We start from the raw sequence: 24,278 nt of genomic DNA on the forward strand, positions 1-24,278 counted from the left end.
TATAGGACTTGGATAATGTGGCTTTAAAATTTTTATTTTTTATTTTTAGAATTTATTTTACATTGCACTGGTGCACATATGTCTCACAGTGGCGATAGGATATTAAAAGGTTAGGAGTGGAAGGGAAGCGGCCGTGGCCTTAATTAACGTACAGCCCCAGCATTTGCCTGGTGTGAAAATGGGAAACCACGAAAAACCATCTTCAGGGCTGTCGATAGTGGGATTCGAACCCACTATCTTCCGAATGCAAGCTGACAGCTATGTGCCCCAAACCACGCGGCCACTTGCTCGGTCGATAATGTGTTAGTTGCCTCTCTATTCGATGACAAGGTTGTTTGACCAAACTGTAGTTGAGACAAACATGTATGCGATCAAGGTTATGCATATAGAAGTGGGAGTCAGTGGTAGCAAATTTGTGTCCCTGAGAATGAACTGTTGATTGAGATAGTTTTCTGGTTATTTATGGCCATTTACAGTTTACATTTACATTTGTTTCAATGACTTGTACTGGGGAGTTACTTTGTTGCAAAGGAAGACAAGAAAAGACAATGGTGTACTGATGTCATTGCAAAGTTTAACTTTGCATCACGTCATATTTAGGATTTACACACACAGCTGAATCTGTACTATGCAAACCAGGAAGAAACTTTATTATATGGTGTTAATTAGTGTGTTCTTATTATTTTATATGCGAGTGGAAAGTGTACCTAAACATTTATATTCATGCACAGCCACAGAGAAATGAGCACCACTACAAGACCTGAAGTCTCAAAGTTGTCCTAAGAATTGTATTAAATTGTCTTACAGTTCTTAAGTTATAAAATAGATTCTGTAATATCTGCAGAATGCAGAGTGATAAAGATGTTGATTCCAGTAGGAATCCTGAAATTTTAATTACCACTTGATCAGCACAGCATTCAAGTACCTGTTCAAAGATTTAATAAAGTACAGTAAAATCTCATTGAGAAGGTTTTGCAGGGGGGCAATAAAAAAGAACGTGTTAAGTGAGAAAACATACTACTGAATCTACAAATAAAAACTATCCAACAGGGATGTAGAAACACTGGGTATGATTTCTTCTGACATGAGGGCATTTTACGTCGTGTTTTTGCTGGTACAATGAAAACCATATCTACCATTTCTAAAGATGAGAGGAAAATATTAAAAGGTATTTAAAACACGAGAGAACAAATATGAAAACCTTTTCCACTGGGGCTTATAAAATAAAAAGTTTTCTGAAAGGTGTGAAGAAAAGCCAAAGAGCAGTAATATGAAAAGTGGGCGGGGGCCAATAAAAGTATAAATTATTACAAATCATACTATATGGAAACAAAATGTGAGTAGAAGCCTTTTATTTTGGAGCAGTGGGTTGTTATGCATTATTTTCTGGTCCCCATTATTTTCTGGTCACACACTTAGACAGTGAATTGGAGGTTACACTTGACCATGAGCGACTGGCAGGAATGACTTTGGCCGCCATTTTGACCAACTCGAATGTGCGACTTCAACATTCGCGACCTCTGCGTGCTTCATGTTGCGGACGTAGGTCCACTTTCTGACAGATTTTAAGGTTGTCTTCATTAGTAACAAATTTCACGACCTTTTCCGTCTCCATAACTAGGCCATCACAGGAGAAATATACACCATGCTAGTCACTTTCACACAATGATGTTCCTAATCCAGATATAGGCTACTGTATCGCGCTACAAATATTCGCTACACTTCATTGTACCTCTCAACAAAATAAATGTCTAACTTCTGAATGGACTTATACTGTGAAGTTCAGGAATTTAAGGCTCTTTTCCGTAATTGCACAACTGTGGCGACGGCTCCTACCCGAGTTAGAAATCATGTTCCTTTCACAAGAGTTGACGAATAACATTTTCAGGGCTAGGAAAAATGTGATCGTACTAAGCGGTAACAGCAAAAATTCGAGACATGATACGTGAGGTATTTTTATATAGATTTAATATGACGATAATCAGGACGTTGAATTAATGACTTGCCAAATGAGAAAACTTCTTAATGAGGAATGCAGTAATGAGGTTTCACTGTAAATAAAATACTCATACCTGTATTTTACTCTCAACTGTTTTTGTCAGATAACTCATTCAGAGTGAAATCTGTGTCATCTGTTGTGCATGCAGTTGCTCTGTACAGTGCAGAATGGTAAACAGATGGCATAGCGACTTGGCGTGATGGAAACTAAAATGCTTCCAATGAACATCTGGCTTCACACTTCATTATCATGTGAGCAAAAATGAAGTTCGCAAGCGGTATGGAGTAGCACCAATCGCTGAAAAGATAAGGGAAAGCCGTCTCCACTGCTATGAGCATGTACTTCGACCTGCTGAAACAACAGTTGAAAAGACTGGATTGACATAGATGATTGATGGTAAAAGGCCAGTAGAACAACCGAGACAGCGTTGGCTTGCCACCATACATAAAGATCTAAAAACTGCACGCCTTAATCCTGACATGGCACATAATCGTGTAAAGTGGTGACAGAGCCAAAAAAAGAAAAAGGCAAACCTTGCTGATATGTTGGACAAACTCTGTGTTAAGTAATGTTATTTCCATGTAAAAGTTATGTATGTGGTCTAAATCAGTTTATTTTCACTTTTAAAAAGCTGTTTAGTTTCAATTTATAATTGATACTCGTGTGTTAAATTGCCCTTTGAGAGGAGCGATGCGTCAACAGCGGAACAGCCAATGCAATATTCAGTACCGGCTCATTTAGCTAAAATACAACCCATGTGCTTTCTGTTTACTGCTGTGTTCCGGATGTTATTGGCACGCTGGTGACTTTGCATATTATTACAAGTTTCTTTTGTGCTAATATTTAGTAATATATTGTTATTATTAAGTTGGTAGTCAGTCTTTGTCTTGGTGTTTAGGATTTAGTTAACTGTTTTAATTTATGTTTACATAGCCTTTGTTAAAGTTTCGTGTGGAGTAAAGATGGATGAATCCGGCCCTTCTCGCGTAAAGTATAAGGAGGAAAAAACATTAAGAAGTGGAGATAAACAGTATGTTCTCAACATTTTTAAGAAGTTTAGTGATGCAAATCCTGTTAGTACTCTTGAAAATGTGATGAGGTTAGTAGCCACTACTACTGGAATTTCTAGGTGTAGTATTTGTCGTGCTAGAAAGGAACTTAAAACTGTAGGAACAGTTGTTTCACCGAAAAAAGGTCTGAATAGAATGAAGTTAGATGTCAAGTATGATTGTTTCACTAAGGAGGCAATTCGGCGAAACAAGTTTTTCTTTAGAAGTGAAATACCAATAATTCACATGATCATGGAGTCTGTGAAGAGTTATGAAACCTTGCCTTCATTTTTGCGTGCAATGCTTCATAGGCTTTTAAGAACTTTAAATTTCAAGTTTATGTTGTGTAGTCGCAAACGACTGCTTATTGAAAGGGAGGATATAGTTTTGTGACAAAGACGTTATTTGTGTCAGATAAGAAAGTTTCTGGAGGAGGGAAGACCAATTTATTACTTGGATGAGACATGGGTGAATTCAGGACATACCTGTGCGAATGTATGGAGTGATAAAACAATCAAATCTAGAAAAGATGCATTCTTGAAGAGAGTATCACGCAGCTTAAAGAATCCATCGGGGAAGGGTAAATACTTCATAATTACGCATATCAGCAACGCGAAAGGTTTTCTGGAAGGAGGGTTACTGTGTTTTGAATCTAACTCCACAAAAGACTATCATAACAAAATGAATGGAGATGTATTCGAAGAATGGTTTGTGAATGTTCTTAATCGTCTTGAAGCCAGTGCGATAATTATTATGGACAATGCGTGTTACCATTTGGTTAGAATTGAGAAACTGCCCAAACAATTGTGGAGAAAGGGAGATATAATTTTCTGGACGAGAAGGGAATCCCTTACGAACCGATCAGTGTCAAGTTGGAACTTCTTAATGTCATTCCACGGCATATTAAGGACTTGTTTGGCACATATTGAGTAGATATTATCGAATTGCAATTGGGAAGGCAAGTTTTAAGGTTACCTCCGAACCATAGTTCTTTACATCCAATTGAAAGTGTGTGGGGCCAAGTTAAGGGCCATGTGGCTAGGAACAACAAAACTTTCACCCTTGCGGAAGTAAGAAAACTGCTGCTGGAAGGGATTGAACTGGTGACCTCTTAGCCACAAAACTGGACTTTAATTTGCTAAACCTTCGGCTACCATCTCCACCGATCAGGTGTTGAACATTGGCAGTAGCAGAGGCCAGGGCAGTAGCTTGTGAAGCAGCCTTCACAACACAGCAGGCTTCTCCATTGGCTTTTGGCTGCAGCTCAAAACATTGAAGGCTTGATGTTCACTAAACCAACCATCGAAAAGGGGTAACCTAAGTTTACTGCTAGCCCACATCTTGATCCCAGCATATGCCACTGCCATATACTGGAACCATACTCTAGTTGGGGTCTTACCAGAGATTTATGCCCTCCTTTACATCCTTACTACAGCCCCTAAATACCCGCATAACCATGTGCCGAGATCTGTACCCTTTATTTACAATCCCATTCATGCGATTACCGCAATGAAGATCTTTCCTTATATTAACACCTGGGTACTTTCAGTGATCCACAAAAGGATAATTCAAACTTCTGATGATTCTGCAGCCTCAAGTATTCTCCACGAACAATCCTGAAAAATGTGCACTCAATGTTCACTACCAAATCCGTGATCTACCAAAAGAACATTATTTAGCAGTTAATCAAGCTACGCATTGCTCAGAACAATATCTACACATCCCATCTGCAACATGGTTTTCATCTGCATGGTGTCATTTATTATTGAAGATTCTATTTCATCCCTTCACATCTGCACATAATTCACTCACATTAACTCTTAGGTTATCGCATCTTTGTGACGACTATCACATAAGCAACTTTAGTATTCTTCAAAAACCTTAGCACAAAAAAAGTTACATTCATGCTTAAGTACAAATCATTCATTACCACCATTAAATTCATACGCATGACGAACATCAATTATCACCTCAATAAATATATCACTGGGATCTTTTTGAAGACTGCATCACATTATTTAATGCACAACCCCAATAACTTACTATCTATCAAACAACACATTAATTATTCACTTTATCACGATGATTCTATTGAAAACCCTCCTCATATTATATGCGCATCATGCTCAATAAATTCTCAATTCATTTTCCAAATACTCAAGCACGTTATTCTCAAAGACTACCTTGTCCTTTTGCATATTAAAAAATCAATATCAGTGTGATGATACTGTCATCTTATTCGTGAAAGTTCATATGACGTGAAAATCTGATATTGGATTACTCTAATTTTATGCACATGCCAATCATGTTATGGTCACCTTCAAACAAAACACATGTACATAATAAATCACACACTGAAGTTCACTTATAGTGATAGTAGTAAAATGCAGCAACCGTGACTTAAAATCTCCTGCGTAATGTCTACTATTAACCACTTGAGCTCAAATATATAATAGACGACAGATTGTGATTTCCCTGGATTATTCATGATGAAAACACAACATTTCCTGTCTGTTACGGAATAATGATCGACCATCATATGGTATCATTCAAGTTGTTTTACCTGTACATGTCACATTTTGACACCACGAATCAATTCTACACTACTTTAAGCAATTACATAGCAGAATAGATGAAAGACATTTATTTTTGGGTACTTATCAAACTTGTGGCTTTGGGAAGATGACGTCTCCCATCTCTTGAATCTTAATTTTTATCATTTGGCATCCATCTCAACACTGAGTCTTTTGTGACCACCTCTTGATTTAGCACATTATCATCTGGTAGCTTGACATCATGTAATCAATTTCCTTCATGTGTGGCGACGTCATAATACCTGAAACTTGTAATGAAAGATTAGTACAATGTCATATGGATAAATTACATTTACAATATATTGAGCACTCGCCTTATATCTTAAGAGAATAGATATATCTTTTCCTTTTTACAATGAATAATTCGTGCTATTCTTAAGATATTTTTACAGTTATAATTAGCTTTTGATCTCACTTCTTCCTAATCGTGTGCGATACTTCTGATGACCTTTTAGAATTTTTTTTATTGTCCCTATTGTTTTCTCAAAACAAAATCCAATTCTAAGATACAATAATAAGTCGGTTTGCATTTAATAAATCTTCTGAATTCTGCAGCCTGTTATCTCCCTTACAGATGATTTTGACAGTTAACGCATAACCTCTTTGATAGAGAACATTCTTGAAATCGCTGATTTTGGCAAAGGAACATGTTTAATAATCTGTTGCCTTCATAACTTGAGGTACCAATCAACTATCTCAATATGGGTCTCGATTCTCGAATTATATCGTAATAGATAGACAATGTATGACCACCATATACGAATTGAGCTTGGCCCATTTGATTCAACACATTTCATGGCCTCTGCTACACATTTTCGTCATTGAGGTTCCGTGCCATCTATTGATATCTGTTTATCTTCCACTGAAGAAAATACAATATTTATTCAATATTATCTTGTCGTACTATAACATTCTGTTACCGACCGTCATCTAATAAAATACCATGGCGTTCTGAGCTTGTGACTTCACCGGTATCTTCAATTTGTTATCTGTTATTTATTCAGCTGAGCAAGTTATTTCATTTACTGACGTACTTGGATGTATGACAACTGGACGAATGATATCATTAATTTTATGTTACCATAAACTTCCAATGTTCTCTTAACTTTAATCCAACAGCCATTGGAAAATTATAGTATAGAGATCATACGTTCAAAATGAACCATAGGGAGCTCTGAAGATTGTTTTCCGTAATTTCCCCATTTTTACGTCAGGCAAATACTGGGGCTTTTTTTATGGCCTCAACCCTTCCGTCCCAGTCTTTGCCTTTCCCGATCTCATAGTTGCCGAAAATTTACCTGAATTAGCGCGACGATTATCTGCAAAAAAAATGTGCTCGTGTGGTTGATGTATGTGACAGCTTTCTGATGATTGGGACAAGATTCCAATATGGATATAGTGAAAGTGACCTGTAATTCCAAGGAAATTATCCCAAATATAATAAAATATATTGGTTGCTAAGAATTGTAGTCAAGTTGACAGTTATTGGACTATCCCTTGTGTCATATGTTTCATGGTACATAACTTCTGATTGTGATTCACTCCTAAAATTTGAAGTTAAACCGTGTTCTCGGCAGTGTTTAAACATGGCTGGTTGAACAACAGTTTTGGACAGTGTGTAAGTGATAAATAACATCTTTACAGTGTGGCAGCCATACTTACACATTGTTTAACCATAAACATCATCTAAATACCATTTCTGTAATTGGCCTACCATGTTTGACAATTTCTTCAAAGATATGAACTCCATTATGGTCCCGTATTGAACTGAGATCACAAGTTAAGATTCCAGTAAAGTTCCATCTTTTCAGTACAAACGTAAGTTGTACGAGATGTTGTCTCCAACATTTTATTTATGGGACTGGTTTTGACATATACAAATGTCATCATCAGCCTAAATCACTAAAAGAGCAAGTACATAATAAATTTTATACATATAAAGATACATAACATCATACTTCATTCACATACAGAATTAACAGTTTCATTAAAATTATGAATTTGGCATGTTTTGAAACACACAATAGTCCTTTGCTGTACAATCAAATCTTGTGATGTATTTTGTCACTCGTTGATTGTGTGAAAGTCTTGAGTTTTACCTATTAAATTTTGAATTAAAATAATGTGCACAGAGCAAATAAATGTTAAACCTATCGTGCTTTACATACAAGGACACATAACACCTTGCGTCATTTTCACAATTATAGTTAATAACTTTGTGTTCTTTAAAACACTTATTAGTTCTATGCCGCACAATTAAATCAAGCAATGTAATTTCCAACACATTGATCGTGTGATGATCCGCATTAAAACGTTTTCTTTTAATGGTGTCATTAGACATTATGGTTGTTGTATAATAAATAAATTCTTCTGTTCTTTTCCCGGATGTAATTAGGTGGTGTGATGTCTGTAGGCTAAGATTTCTCAGTCCAATAAGGAAGTTTATTGAATGCTGGAGAGAAACAAGAAAAAATAAATGAATATGTGAGTATAGTGGGCCTAGACAAGCTAGTGACATGTGTGATTGTGATATATAAGGTTCACCTTGATCAGCGTGCTGAAGTTTATCCTCTTGAGAGGTGGTGCGGACTGAAGTGTGGGCTGTACTAAGGCAATTGAGCTGGAGAGGAGGGGGAATGGGGAAGGATAGTGGGATGGAAGGGGCAGTATTTAGGGTGGGTCTGGAGGGCGGTGTAGTGGGGGCTTGTTATGTGATAGGGTGTTATATATAGTGTGGAATACTGAACGTCTATTTGAAAGATTGACACACCTAAAGACTTATTAAAAAGTCAAAGAGGATGTTGGTTTTTTTCTGAGATTTCATTAAGATTTAAATTAGGATTAATGAACTGGTTCAAGTGAATGAAGCAGTTTTCCATAACATCGAGAATGGAGCCTTTGTTTATGTTCATGAGAATTTCTATGTCTTGGTTAATGTTGCTGAAGCTGTGCTTTGAGTCTTGAATATGCTGTCCGACCGCCGAATATCTATTATCTTGATTAATAAATTTCATTTTGTTCCGTATTGATAATTGATGTGTATTGATTAGGTGAAACTTTTCTTTCTTTCATGACATTTGAATATCTATTATATTTTGACAGCATTTACATGCTCCAAATATCTGAATTTAAAGTTTCTCCCGGTCTGCCCGATGTATGAGGAATCACAGTTATTATATTGGAATCGGTAGATGCCAGACTTTAAATAGACGTCAGTTTTATTTAACCCTAAAGCGGGCGTGCCTATAAATGTTACATTGCTGGGCGCGTGGTGAATTTCGTTCACCATTCATTTTTCTTAGTCTTAGCAACTGGTTAACAAGTACTCACTCTGATATTGTTACTCCTTATGTGCTTTATAATACTTAGACATAATAATTACAACACAAATTACAAGTGACAGTACATACATATAATAATAAGAGGTAAAAATGTTCATGGGTAGAAGACTGAAAATAAAATTGAAACAGATGAATACTTAACTCATGAGAACTTAAAATGAATCATTTCTAACAATCTTTATTAATCATTATCATTATCCTCACAGCTTACACATCTGATGCATCTTTTAGAGTATGCTTTACACACAAAGTTATGACACTGATTACACTTCATTGTGGTAACTTGATTTTGTTTCCACTCACAGTGAATGCATCGTCCTCTCTTCGATGGCAGTTTGTTTCTTCTAATGTTTCTTCCTGATGGTATGGGGATAACAGTGCTTGGATATCCAGAGGCAGTGTTCCTATCTTAGCTCGTTCAACCAACCACTTATTTATGAGTTGAAACGAAAGATTTTCAATCCTAGAGGTAGCCCTTGAAAAGCTAGTGGTGCACCACATTGTTTCGTCTTTCCCAAAGAAAAACTCCCTAGTTCGTCGTGTTCATCGCTACTAACTACGCTTACATCACCTTGTTCACTCTCACTGTCATGATCAATGTCTGAATAATTTACCACTTCATCTTCACCATCGGAAAAATCACTAACTTCAGCTCTCTCAGATCCTTTCTCCTCATCAGATAATTCCTGTAACAGTGTTCGTTTGCCTTCAACCTTCACAAACTTCGCCCTACAATAATAATAGGTAGTTACTTTTGTTTCCTCTATAGTCTACATTTTAAAATTATGAAACTCCAAGAACATTCAAGTTACAATTTTACTTACATGTCCGGGCACGTGGTGAAGAAAGTTCACCAAATGACGGCACATGCGAGTCAAGGTCGAATAGCGTGACGCGTACAATTTCCTGGACAGATACCGCTACACTGAGAGTATCGATAAGATTTCGCTGGAAGGTACTAGCAGCACGACGGCTGTAGCTCTTAGGAACTAAAAACTACTGATGAAACACTCATCTTGGTGAACTAAATTCACCAGCGCGCCCGCTTTAGGGTTAAGGAACTGGTATTATAAGTAAGATTATATGTAAGGTGGCTACAATAAATTTTATTCTAATAGAATCTTACTTATTATCTTCAATACAGAACAAACATGAGATTAGTTACTTGTAACTGGTATTACGTACAATTTCCATGTTTCTGTTATCGGTTTGGTATGCGATTTTGGTATTGTGTTTCGTAAGAATGTTTGCAATACTATAAATGTCTTCACTAAAAGTGAGAGTTGAATAATTAGTGGGGTTTGTTCTTTCTTTAGTTAACCATCACCAATTCACTTGTAGGTGCTCTGAAATACAATTACGATATATCCATTAGCATACAAGAAACAAGTAGAGGAGCAAAACTACTTTACTTTTGTACACTTAACTGAACACTGAACAGTGCATTATATATGATTAGGACAGCACCTGATGACCATGTTTATTGGGTGACTAAGGGGTGATGCCATCATACCTGATATCATAGAGTGTTAGAGAGAGGCAGGGAATTAATATCCAAAATTTGTCTAAATTTTTGTTACTGCACATGCTCAATGAATTTAACCCTCAATTGGCCGTGCCACGGTCTCGGTTTGGTGCCAAGTCTTTCCACTTCCTAGTACCTTCCCCCTACCCCTCACCCGACAACAAGGTGCATCTCTTATCAGTTTCACTCCACGTGCTCTGTTGCTACAAGCAAAAGCTTCAACATTTGGTCTAAAGCTCTGTGCACAACTAATTAAGACTGTCAGATTTGTGTGCACTTTTGCATTTTCTTCCATCTTTTTACTGTTATTTGTGGTAAAATGGACACAAGAGCAGAAGAGCGGATCAGGGAACTACTTTTGGAATCTCATTCAGACCGCAAACATTCTGCTGAGGACAGTGATGACGGGGATGGAGACGAGGTACGATTAAGTGATCATAATACAGATACTGAGCAGTCAGAAGAGGAGTATGAACATACTGTCCCGATATATGACGTAAACAATCAATCCAATTTTATTTTGGGAAAGGACAATGAAACTATATGGTATTTGTGCTCTCCACCTCAAGCTGTTAGGCGGTTGCCACATAATATTTTATGCATGCATTTACCAGGTGTTCGAGGACTAGCAAAATGTGTAGTTCAGGTTTTGGGGAGTTGGAATTTATTTTTTACCGAGCAAATGATTGACGAAATTGTTCTATGTACAAATATAAAGATCACAGAGGTTAGGAGCAAGTATGACCGAGAGAGGGATGTCAAAGACACTAACTCTGCAGAAATGAAGGCATTTTTTGGACTTTTAATTATGGCAGGTATCCTTAAATTGTCTCACCTAAATCTTGAAGATATGTATCAGACTGATTTTACAGGAGTCGAATATTTCAAGACAACGATGTCTCAACGGAGGAAGCTCAGAACAATGCAGGAATTAACAAACAAACACTTCATTTCTAAAAGAACGGATGAAACTGTTTCATTTTATTCCATGGTAACGCATTTGTTGAGAGAGGCTTTTCTGTCGATAAGCATTTATGAGTCAAAAATCTTTTAGAAGAACCACTTGTGTCCCAGAGAATAATTTTTGATAGTGTGAAACATGTTGGTGGTTCTAGGAATGTTACTATTAATAGAAGTATGCTAACCTCGATCCGAGCTTCAAGAAGAAGGTATCAATCATACCTGGAAAATAAAAAAAGAAAAGCAATCAGAATAGGAAAAGAGGAAAGTAGAGGAAAGGAAAATTGAATTACAATTGAAAGTTTGGAGGAAAAGCAGAAAAAGTTGAAAATTGAAAAAGAGAAGCAGGATGCTGAAATTGAAAAGAAGAAAGTAGTTCTAGGAGACATAAAACGAAAACAGTAATCTTTTCGGTAAATGCAAACTTTTCTTTTTCATTCCTATCCTGACTGATTTGTCTTCAAATTTGAAAACTGTTTTGAATATGGACCTAGACTAATTGAAATTCATTATATTCACCTACATTAGAACCAAAAGTTTGCTTTTGATCTCAAGAGTGCTTTAAATCCACATGAAATAGTATGAGATTGTTGTGGTAAAATAATTTTATTTTCATATTTGAATCACTCTATTAATAACAGACGTTTTAGTAAGGTTCAACCTTTTCAATACAAATTGTGAGTTGTATAGGATATTATCTACAACATTAATTCAATATTCCACTATTGAATAAATGTTGTAGATACTAAAACTTACCTCTGTGATCTCAGTTCAATACGGAAACAAAATGAAGTTTATATCTTTAAGTCTGTTAATAAGTTCCTTGGAAATGATGAGGTAAATGTAAGGCCTACATGCTACTTGTAAACAGTTTGTTTATATATAAAATGCCATCACTTTAATTGTTTTTCCATAAATAATTGAATTTAAAAAAAGGAAGTGGAGAGAGAGTTAGGCCAGGTATAGGAATGTTGGAGGCTTGAATTTCCTGTTTTTGTTCTTTGTAAAATGTGCTGTTTGGCGAATCAACTTGTCGCTCAGTTTTCGTAAGTCGTGGAAATTTTTCTTAGTAGGTCAGGGAAAGTCAGGGAAACTTGAGAGAACATTCCTATGGACAGAATGATCACAGTATGGTCACTGCTAGTAGGTACAGTAGAACCCTGCTTAACCGAAACCCGGTTTAACCGAAATGCTCTGGCAAAATTGTATTTTAATATTTTGTTTTTACCGTCTCGTTCTTAGCCATCGATATTAGTAATTCTCTTGCTGTATGTGATGAGAGCTACTAGGCAAACCCTATGTTTATATTATGCCTTATGCTGGAATGCACGTGTAGCATAAAACAAAACAGTTTCTTTACCCTCTAGTTCATTCCATGATACATTTTTCTTGAACAAGCATGAATATTGTTATTGTTACTGTATTATTCGTCATGAAGATTATGTAGACCGTGGTTAACGTTGCTTCAGTTGTGGGAGTTTCATCTTGTTTACTGCTCGGACTGTATTGCAGCTTCTGTTAGGAAACCAGGGAAGTCCAGTAATCCTTCTGCACTGATATTTTTCTCACCCAAGGTCGTTCCACTGGCCTTGCAGTTGTGTACTGTAGTTTCAATGCTTTTCTTACCGTATTTCAACATGAACGACCTGCTCGTAACGGCAGTGTATCGTATCTTATTTTTATCCTACGAACGCTGTCCCAGGCATCTGGACTGGGTTCTGTTGAAATACAGTAGCAAGGTACAGTATACAGTAATCAGTTGTGTTAAAAGTACAGTGGCAAAAGTGTGCTTATTGAAGGATGTCAACTAAACGAAAACGCGTTGGTGTAAGCATCGAAAAAACCAGAGTTTATACATTTTTATTTCAATATTTAACTTCCGAAAATATTGACGGTCATCCGAAAATGGCCCCTTTTATTTTGGTTAAACGTGGTTCTACTGTATAATCATAAACACAGCTCCCAGAGCAATAATCTGTGTAAGTAATTTATTCACTTCCTAAACCAGTCATGGTTGCTAAACATACGAGTAGTATTTAGAAAGTTCAAGGGTGCACTGTATGTGGAACAAACTGAAAAAAATCATATTTTTCTGGGTAAAACAGTACATCTGGTAACCCTAGTCAGAGTAATCAATCACATTCACTGTCCCACTCTGTAACACCTACGTTGGCAGGCTCGGAGAACTAGGTGCATACTCTCTTTGCTGCTGGTTAATTAATGTTGCTTGTAGTATGGGCAGAATTCTCTAAACATTTTAATGAGATTTCAAGCAGTTTTATAATAATAGTAGACGCCCCATGCTGCTCTGCAGCATTCGTTATAAATAGGTCAGATAACTTGTCTTGATATGCCTGCCGTCATATTGTTTTGCCTGCCCTTTTCATTGGTTTTATGAATATTTAATATGAAGCGCGTTATGGCATGCCACAGTTCGTAGTCAGAATTCATTCACTCTGACGTAATCATGCCATCTGTTTAGTAAAAATCTATCCATATATTCGCTTTTTTTTTTTTTTTTTTTTTATCCTGCCGGTCTTGATTTAAAGCTTGGTATTGTTTCATACAAGGCTATGGTATTTTTAATCACAGTTCTTCTATTACAGGGTGTATCCGTTATGATGTTACAAACTTTCAGAGGTTATGGAGGACGGCAAATGGATCAATTTGAGATAAGGAACCATATTCCGGAAACTATTGAGTCAAAAGTTAAGCAAAATTCCGTAACCGGGTACAACTCCATTTGGATAGGGCTGATCAATGCACCACTTCGACCTGTAAAACACAGACTGAAGTCTACAGTACAGACATCGCACACACTGATCACGTCAGTACACAGTACGCCATCTGCATTGGAGTCTCTGAGTTATTATCTTAGCCTCTTCTGCTCATTGGGATTATCTCTCCTACTCTTAGCACATGTAGTGTACTGTACAGACGGAGGTATCACACCCATTTTTGCTTTTAACTTTTGACTGCCGGCCGCAATGGTGTAGTGGATACGGTGTTGGTCCACTAATTCCAAGTTAACGGGTTCAAACCCAACTAAGGGCGGTGGCTTTTAAGGTTGTTTAAAGGTGACAACCCCATGTGGTTGGCTTCCAGCACGTTAAAGAACTACTGTGGGATGAAATTCTGACACTCCGGCGTCTATCAATAACGGATGGACGTTAAACAACTTGGATTATTAATAACTTTTGACTCAAACGTTTCCGAACTACGGTTCCTTATCTCAATTTGATCCATTTGCCGTCATTCCTGAAAGTTTGAAACATCATCACGGATACACCCAGTAGAACGGTTGTCTTGTGAGCTCAAAGGTTAGTGTCGAAGGAGCGTTTTGCCAGGCAGAGAACTTTTTTAAAGATACATAGCCTTCACTCTTTCTCGTGTAGCTAGGTTCCATGGGTGTTTCCAGATAATGTCTAGGGCGTATGTCATGATGGGGTCTGTTTGTACGTAGACGTTTTTATCTCCTAGCAGCATGTAAGTTATTAGGAACGCTGTGCCATATGTTGAATATATTTGGATGTTGGAAAAGGTTAGAGAATTGAAGAGTATCTAGCAGGGAATAGTATTCTCCTGTGATCAGATGAAGTGTATTCTCTCTGGCTTGACAGGTAATAATCAAATATGGCTGCATGTAATGGCATTAGGATGAAAATCACATATATCAGAATATAAATTAAAATGTTAGTCGCTTAGCAACCTGCTAAATACAGAATGTATTGTGGGTTAAGGTAAGCCTTTGCCTGCAATTGTTGGAGTGATCATTTAATGATTTGATTTTATGGTTACTAAAAGTTGGCTGAACGTTGAGACCTATCAATGTCTCATGATTCACTGGCAGGCAGTTCCGGAGAGAATAAAAATTTTAAAAAGGAGTTAATCGGTCCAGTAGAATGGACGGACGGATTTGCCAAAGCTGTTTTTAGAAAACTCTTTTAATATATAGATTATAACCATGGCTCTGGGGCATCAGCCACTCCACAACTTTTCAACTTTCGGCTGCCGGCTCTTCCTATTACCTTGCATAAGAATATCAATGGGTGTTAGCTTTTGGACCATTACAGTACAGAAGAGTTTCTCTCCTCTTGGTATTTTAGCTAACACATAAGCAGACACAATTCTGATAAACTATCATAATTCACTGTGTATAAGAATGCAGGTGTATGGTAAATATTTATAATTTGAAACAGTGGAAAATCATCCATGACCTCTGTCAGTGACTTTTGCTAGTATGGTGAACTAAGTTGAGTGTGGATTCAAAATAGATCTACATAAAGTTACTATACTTACATGGTATATATTGAGGTATGGTAGTTTTACCATTCCTATTGGACCATTTGTAATGGGAGCTTGTGTTATTAAAGTATTTGTTTCATTGATAACAATTGGGGTTAATGAAACCAGTATAGAACATTGGTCTTCATTCATCACAACAGCCTCTTCTTGGTACATGCAATCACCAATCCACTTCTCCACTGCTGTTGCTTATTCTAAGCAAAATGAACTATTAATAGTATCATAGTGGACTGAGATGGTCTCTTTCACCACAAAGATGTTTGGATGGAGGAAGAAATGATATTGGAAAAGACTGGTTAATCCATTTGTAATTGATGTAATCTAGTGTTTAATTACAGTGGGGATATTTGACAGTGCCACCAGGGTTATAGGTTTGAAATTCAAGTCAGTGTGTTTTACTAATTAGGTTCGTTGTTTGAAATTCATTTTTTAAATTTTGTTACGATTTTGTAGTAAATGAGACAAAAACTTTCCAGTCTGTCAAAACTAAGTCGACACGGAAAAGTATGGCTTCCTTCTTAACATAATTGTAGTAAATGTAACAGGGAAGACTCATTTATAACAATAAAGTGCCATTTTAGTGGGAATTAGTGCAAACAGTATTGTTTATCATATTGAATGTATTGATCACACTGTAGTAAAGTTGTCAATTGCTTAAATGTCCTAATTTTCAAATTTCAAAGTAATTGTTTTAAATTACTTGTAGCTCTTTTAAAATTCCATTGTTAGCTGGGATAATTTTTTTTTCTTTTTGCCCCATATAGCAGTAGTTCAAGTCCAAAACGTTTGGAAGCTATTAACTCTCCCTGCCAAGTTAAAATGCTATAGTACTGCTAAAACTGCCAATTTAAATTAAGGTAAAACAGAAGGTCTTACTGAAAATTTTGTACTCACCTCAGTTTTGAAGCTATATAGATGATTTTTTTTTTTTTTTTTTTTTTTTTTTGGATGCATGATATATCCATGTAGATGTCCTGTGACTTACTTTGTTGGTGCTTATGTCTTTTTGTTTAAAAGAATTAATGAATTATTAATTTCCAGTTTCTGTAATTAATTTTGCAAATTTGAATTAGTATTTAGCACAGTAATAATTATTTCACATGCATGTTAATGTCACTCTCAGAATCACTAAACTGTGTTGTCTTTTAATGTTAAAAGTTTTAAACCTCTGTGTTTAAAAATGTCCACATGATTTTAGTTTTTGAAATTAAAATTTGAGGTTAGGTTCGTCGTCATGGTCACTTGCATTTCACTGATTAACATTAACATCATTGTCATCTTCACTTTCGACATTATTATTATTATTATTATTATTATTATTATTATTATTATTATTATTATTAGTAGTAGTAGTAGTAGTAGTAGTAGTAGTAGTAGTAGTAGTAGTAGTAGTTTCAGGAAGGATAACACCATTAGGCCTATATCTGTCATATGAAATGTTATTGTTTGTTTCATTCTTTTCATCACTAGATGGTATATCACTGTCTCTTCCTAACAGAATAGTCTGAATGTATTTTTAACAGAAGCCTTCTAAATAATATTTTGCCATTTTACCCTACACAAATTTGCAATATAATACGCAAAAACACGATAAAAGCAATACCTCGCATCAAACAAACTTGCCGCGCAAAGTCCGTGGCACACATGACATGGTTAGCCTATGTGAACCTCTCAGAGAAATATATAGTAATATATTCTCTTTGTCAAAGAGAAAATGATATTTACTTGTAATTAGAGATACCTTGGATCAGCCAAGATGCATACGTGAGTAATGGGTTGTGTTAAACCTGAACAAACAGTATTTGAAAACCGATGTCGTAAAGGCCGAATCTCGTAGGATCACGGCAGTTTTAGGATTCACAGAGCATCGGCTTACATCGGATCTTGGCAGCCATTGGGTTAATGCAGTTGGTCAAAAGGAGATTCAAAATCATCTTGGGGAATTACTTAAGTAGTAAATTTGATCAAGTTTTGTTATGCTTGTTGTTATAGGTGAAGTGGAAAAGATGAGCAGCAAGATTGAGGAGGCCAAAGACTTTGATATCCAGGTTGTGCCTGAGGATTTCTTGGATGAGGTGAAAGATGGAGGTGCTGATATCATCATCCAGAAGAAGAGTATTTGCTCTTGGGGCTCAGATGTGAGTTGACAATTTTTATTTTCCATGCATTTCATCCTGTTTGACTATTGTCCATTTCCATTTAGGATATAATTGTGTTGTTCATTTTCATCTTACTTTGTTTTACCCAATAAAAACTGAAAGGTATTGTAATTTTTGTTTTCTAAATTTTTTTTTTTTTTTTGCATTTGACCTTATGTCGCACCGACACAGGTAGGTCTTATGGGGCCAAAGGAATAGAAAGGCCTAGGGTTGGGAAGGAAGCGGCCGCGACCTTTTAGCATTGTCCATGTATGGGCAATTTGTGCAATATCCTGGCTGTCTGAAATGCTTATACAGTAGAAGTTCGTTATAGCAACAATTCATAATGGCAAAAAATTTACTGGTTATAACAAACTGTCGTTATATTGGATTTTTTTGTAAAAATCGGGAAAAACCTCACACACAGTACAATTGGTATGTAACAGCATTACGTTTGTTCAAAACTTGTGTTTTCACAGATTTCCATACTATGGCTTACTCGTAAGTTATTTTTCGAATTTCGAGACAATGGGAATGCAGATGTTTAGTTTCATTCTGAAGAATTGGAGTAGTGGCTTCTGTGGCAAACTTTTCACTTTTCTTATTCAGTCACCAAACCTCATATGTACCATGAAAACATATTTCAAGCAACATTAGAGTAATGATAACCTTTTCGCTGTAAATTACTCGAGAATAGCCTTTCTGAAATTTATCCAGATGCATGAAAATAAAGTATATCCTCATAGTGAGCATTCTACATTAAGGTGATTTCTCGCTTAGCACATCGTAAATTCGAAGTCCCGAATCACATTGTATTAAATCTATTTAAAAATACCTCATTTATCAGGTCACGAAATTTCATTATTACCGTTCAGTAAGATCACATTTTTCCCAGCCCTGAAATTGTTCTTTATCATCCCTTGTGAAAGGAACGTGATTTTCAACACAGATTAGAGTCCTCACCAGAGGAAGCAGATCAGGGAAATCAGGGGAATCTTTTTCATGCCTTTTAATACTCTAATTGCTTCTTCTTTTTTTTTTTTTTTTTTTTTTTTGCTAGTTGCTTTACGTCGCACCGACACAGATACGTCTTATGGCGGCGATGGGACGGGAAAGGGCTAGGAGTTGGAAGGAAGCGGCCGTGACCTTAATTAAGGTACAGCCCCAGCATTTGCCTGGTGTGAAAATGGGAAACCACGGAAAACCATTTTCAGGGCTGCCGACAGTGGGGTTCGAACCTACTATCTCCCGAATACTGGATACTGCCCGCACTTAAGCGACTGCAGCTATCAAGCTCGGTAATTGCATCTTTAGAAACGGTAGATAGCCTATATCTTTCACAGTATCCATACATATAGACATAAAATGCATGCATGTTGGGGAAAAAAACATATCAAGCGTTTATATATTTGTGTTGGATAGTTTTTATTTGTGTATTCAATAATACGTTTTCTCGCTTAACACATTGTCTTTCCTTGTCCCCTGCAGAAACACCTAACAAGGTTTTACTGAATAAACTAACTTCCAAAATCGGTCATCCACTGCGCCGTATTTTGAGGTGTATCTTATTTTTGCTTAAATTCAATACGATACATAGTTTTAAAATTAAGCGATCGATTATTTCAGCTTTATTTTTAACGAGTTAACCCTAAATCATAAAATCCCTCTAGTGTAACACTAATCATAACCTTCGTCTGTCAGACTACCAACAGGAAAAGCACTTTAATAAGCATAAACCCAACATTTTACACAAAATATAGAATATTATACTTAAAACTATCACACGTTGTGATGACAATACATTCTGGTCAGTTTTTCTTCAATAGGCACATTCACTGCATTGTTTTACCTGGTGATCAAGACATATGTGCCTTTGGCATGTCTTACTAAAGAATCGGGTCATTCTTCTTTTCTTTGATGTGCAAAACGCACAAATTTTTCTTCCTTCAGCAGTACCTGGTTGAGGTTCTTCAGGAATGCCATCTTTTCCAAGAATTTCAGGAATGGTCCTCTTCAGGCTGCGTCTCAAAGTTGGTGTCAAAAGTCTCTCTTACAGCTTTGGAGCCATTAGCATTTCAGATATATCCTTTGCGTATTCTCACCTTGTAAGTGGCTTTTGGCCTTTTTGAACCATCATATGCACATAAATAATGTATCCATTGACAAGTGATGTATTATCGTACTATAAAAGATACACATTGGCCATCTTCTTGTTTTTCTTGAAGAGGACATCACGGTTGACATTTCATTGGAAGTGTCCACGGCACCTTTAGTCTCATTGTAGTCTTCTGCCATGTCTGGTTTCCTACTGTAAAAAGGAGGATTACACTCTTGTTTGGTTTTCCTTTACAGGATACCATTGTTTTTATACCATCATAACAAAACATGGAGGACCCAAGCTTTCTTCATTTGACTGTTTTCTGCTCTGGCAGTATCTGAGGCTTGTCTTTTCTTATTGTTCCAATGATTGTCAGGTTATGGTTGCAATGCAGAGAATCGGCCAGATGAAACCAATTGTCGGTGGTAATATTTCTTTTTGATCCATGTATTGGCCGGGTAATTTCATTCACAGAATACATGGCCAAAGGGAGGTTTGTTGGATAAGTACCTTTACCAAGGTATGGGATCGCAGTGAGCATGTACTTCGTTTTAACATCACATAACAGAATTATTTTTATCCCATATTTATTGGCTTTTTTGGGCATATACTTGTGAAATGGACAGCGACCTCGAAATGCGATCAGCTGTTCATGTACTGTCTAGAAACCTCCTGAGTGCAAGCTGAAACAAACTGATCCGAAAGCTCACGTATAGGTGGAAACTTATGTTCACGACGCAAAGGTCTGGTTTACCATCAAATCGAAGTTTGTTTATCAGAAAGTCAAAACAGTCTTTTGACATGCAAGATACATAGCGTGATCCACTGAAACTAGAGTCAAATAATTCTTCAGAGTTCACATGGTTACTTTTCTGAGCAGCTGACAGTACTAACAGGCCCCTGAGAGATTTCACATCTACTAAATTGCTTGTGCAATTGGTTGAGGTTATATTTTGGTATTTTTAATTTTTATCAGTTATTTCAGTATTGGTGTAAGTACCTATTTGGTTTAGCATATCTTCAGAAAAAAATAAAATGAAAGCATCTATTGGACTTTCCACTTTTGCTCCATCATTTACTAGCCTTTGTCTCGTATAAATAATATTTCGAGCTGGTGTTCGGCTTCCAGCCCTTTGTGGCTTATTTTGCGGACCACTTATGGCCGTCTCGTCCTGTGAGAATCGATTTCTACTGTTGTTTCTATCATCGTTATCACTGTCAGATTCCGAATGTTGATTACTATTACTTGCCTGATGTGCACCCTGAGATGAAGTTTGAAGTTCTTCACTTGCTAATTGGTTGCTTTCATCTTCTGAGCTGTTGAGCAATAAGGTAGAGTCGGCAACACTATCTACACCATCTTCAACTTCACTTACATCACTTTCATTACCACTAATGTCTCCTGAAGAGAGTGGTTCTCTCTAATTCAGAAAGAACTGCCGCTATCAAATCAACATCGTGTGCTAGATTTTCCATTTCAGTATCCTATTAAGCTTACGTATATACGTACAAAAAACATTACTGTAATATACCAAATATTTACACTATTTACAGCTAAATAGAAATCACGAATACTTTCACAAAACTTTTGTCTCTCAGATGACGGTCGTATTGCAGTGAACAAACAACTGGACCTTTATGCTTGAAACCAAGGTCAGCACTGATTGTTGATAGCTGGGGGAAGAATAGATGGAGGGGGAAGACACAATTCATTAGCGTCTGGAAATTCCCGTGGAAGCCTCAGGGGTGCGTAGTCTGGGAGACGAAAGTTTATGATCCTAGGGTTAACTACTGCTATCGGCCACGTTATTTATGCATTTATTACAAAAACACGTTCTCTTTCATTTCGAATTGTGCTTATAGAACACCAGTTGATGAGTAGTACTAATCGACTCCGATATCCCCTTCAAGTTCAAATGTCGATGAGAGAGCTCGCTAGTGCACATATCGAAAAATTTATACCAAAGATGATCGATCACATTCAATAATTGCTGAAGTGCATAAATATTGATAATGGAAAAAATCACGCACGCTTAATCGCCTGTAATAACGGATTCATCAGTGATACGGTTCTCGCTATTATCAAAGGATAATACGCAGTTTAATATAGAGAATTCAAGGGACAGAAACAAGCTGTCGTTTTAATGGAGTTCTCGCTATACTCGCTATAGAGAACTTCTGCTGTACTTATTTATGAGGTCATTCAGATAAAAGAGAGAGGTTGTGTAGAAAGGCTCATCATGGTGACAGCAGGTACAGAATTTCACAGTAGGCTGCTCACCATACTTTCTCATTCAGTTCTTGTTTGCAAAGCTTACAAGAACCCATTTTCGCACCAGGCAAATGCTGGGGCTGTACCTTAATTAAGGCCACGGCCGCTTCCTTCCAACTCCTAGGCCTTTCCTATCCCATCGTCGCCATAAGACCTATCTGTGTCGGTGCGACGTAAAGCCCCTAGCAAAAAAAAAAAAAAAAAAGAGCCATTATTTTGGAACATGTTAATACACTCAATGACAATGTTGTATAATTAGCATAATTACACCTTCAAAGAAAAAGCACGCTTATAGTTTTAAATGATTATTGATATTGTGATCATAATCACAGGACCATTCAGTTCTTGCATTGAAGCAACCCACTGAATTATGAGTGTTCGATCTATAAACCTTGGCATGGATTGACCGGGCTTTGAATCACGGCTGTATTAGTGAGAAGCCAGTGATAGTACTTGTTAGCTTGGTACTGTTAGTATCTTGTTTATAAGAAGACAATAGTGTATCAGCAAAAGCTTTTTCAAAGAGAGATTATGATGGGATCTTGTTGAGTTGTAATTTTCCAGAGTAATTATGTCAATAATGCTTTTATTGAAGTAAAGCATGATATGATATTTGGTAAATTTCTGTTATTCTCAACATTTTGGTGACCTCGACGTGATCTCAGATGAAAACAAATGTAAGGTAAGGCTTATAATTCTGATTAATTAAGATGAGTGAAACAATGGATAAGCTCCTAGCAAAACGTAAGCCAGTAAGATCATCATTTACAAAGTGTTTCAATTTACTGATGAATCTTTTGACAGACCAATCAAAGGAAAATGAAGTGAGAACAAAGTTTACAACATTAGAGAGGTTGTAGAGGGAATTATATGGTTTTGGTGAGGAAATCGGTTCCAAACTGTTGGATTCTGATGAAAAAAAACAGACTAGGATTACGAAGGCGAGTACAGTATATGGCGGTGGAACAATATGGAGAGAAAATGGACAGTACTAGGGTGGAAGTGGAGACATTTCTTATTAGGCTAACTACATGGACTGATCAAACTTTGACAACATGTTCATCTCCAACATCAAGAAAGAAATTGAAACTACCCAAGAGTGAACTCAAGAAATACGGAAGTGAAGTGAAAGACTGGTTCAACTTCTGGAGCCAATTCAAAGTATACACAAGGACCAACAGATAGAAGAAGAAGAAGAAGAAGAAGAAGAAGAAGAAGAAGAAGAAGAAGAAGAAGAAGAAGAAGAAGAAGAAGAAGAAGAAGAAGAAGAAGAAGAGGAAGAAGTAGTAGTAGTAGTAGTAGTAGTAGTAGTAGTATTTCAGTACCTTATTCTGGTGACTTTAGAAGGCACAAGAGCTAGATAAATAGTTGACAGTTTCCCCCCCTACTGCAGAAAGTTATTCAAAGCTGATAACTTGTTTACAGGATAGGTTTGGTTGCGAGGAACTTCTTATCGAATTTTATGTTCGAGAACTTTTGAGATTAGTTGTAGAGAATGCAAAAAACAGACAAATAAAAGTAATACTGTTCACTTATATGACAAGTTAGAATTGCACTTGAGATTGCTAGAGTCTATAGGAATGACATCAGATAAATATGCTGCAATGCTCCTTTGGTGGAATCCTGTATCCCTGAAGATATGTTGCGAATTAGGCTTAGCGATCCTGTATCAAATGATGCTGGAGAAGGTGAGCAGGGAAATATATATAGCAAGAAATTAAAACAGCTGTTATCCTTTCTGAAAAATGAAGTAGAAGGGGAAGAATGAATATGCTTGGCTAAAACTGGATTTCACTTTCATGAAGAGTTAATAAACAGGAGAGAAGGCTTAAGAAACAAGAAACTGTAGCTACAGCAAGTGAACGATTTTTGGGAGATATTAAAACAAAACTAAAATTGAATTGTGTCTTATGTGAAAAGGCTCACGTGTTCAAGGAATGTTTTCAGGCACAAAACATGTCATTTGAGAAGAAAAAAGACATGTTGAAGGCTTCAAA

The 24,278-nt window shown here is 36.6% G+C and overlaps 1 protein-coding gene across 1 annotated transcript in view; it reads left to right on the forward strand.

Annotated features, from left to right (window-relative positions):
* The window catches only part of Parp1 (Poly-(ADP-ribose) polymerase), a 271,411-nt gene that overhangs the window by 143,347 nt on the left and 103,786 nt on the right, over positions 1-24,278 (forward strand). The window contains exon 9 of the mRNA XM_067134916.2: positions 17,766-17,911. Coding sequence (XP_066991017.2) covers positions 17,766-17,911 — 146 coding nt within the window. The remainder of the gene's footprint in view (positions 1-17,765; positions 17,912-24,278) is intronic.

This window comes from Anabrus simplex, chromosome 1, assembly GCF_040414725.1.
Source record: "Anabrus simplex isolate iqAnaSimp1 chromosome 1, ASM4041472v1, whole genome shotgun sequence".
NCBI lineage: Eukaryota > Metazoa > Arthropoda > Insecta > Orthoptera > Tettigoniidae > Anabrus > Anabrus simplex.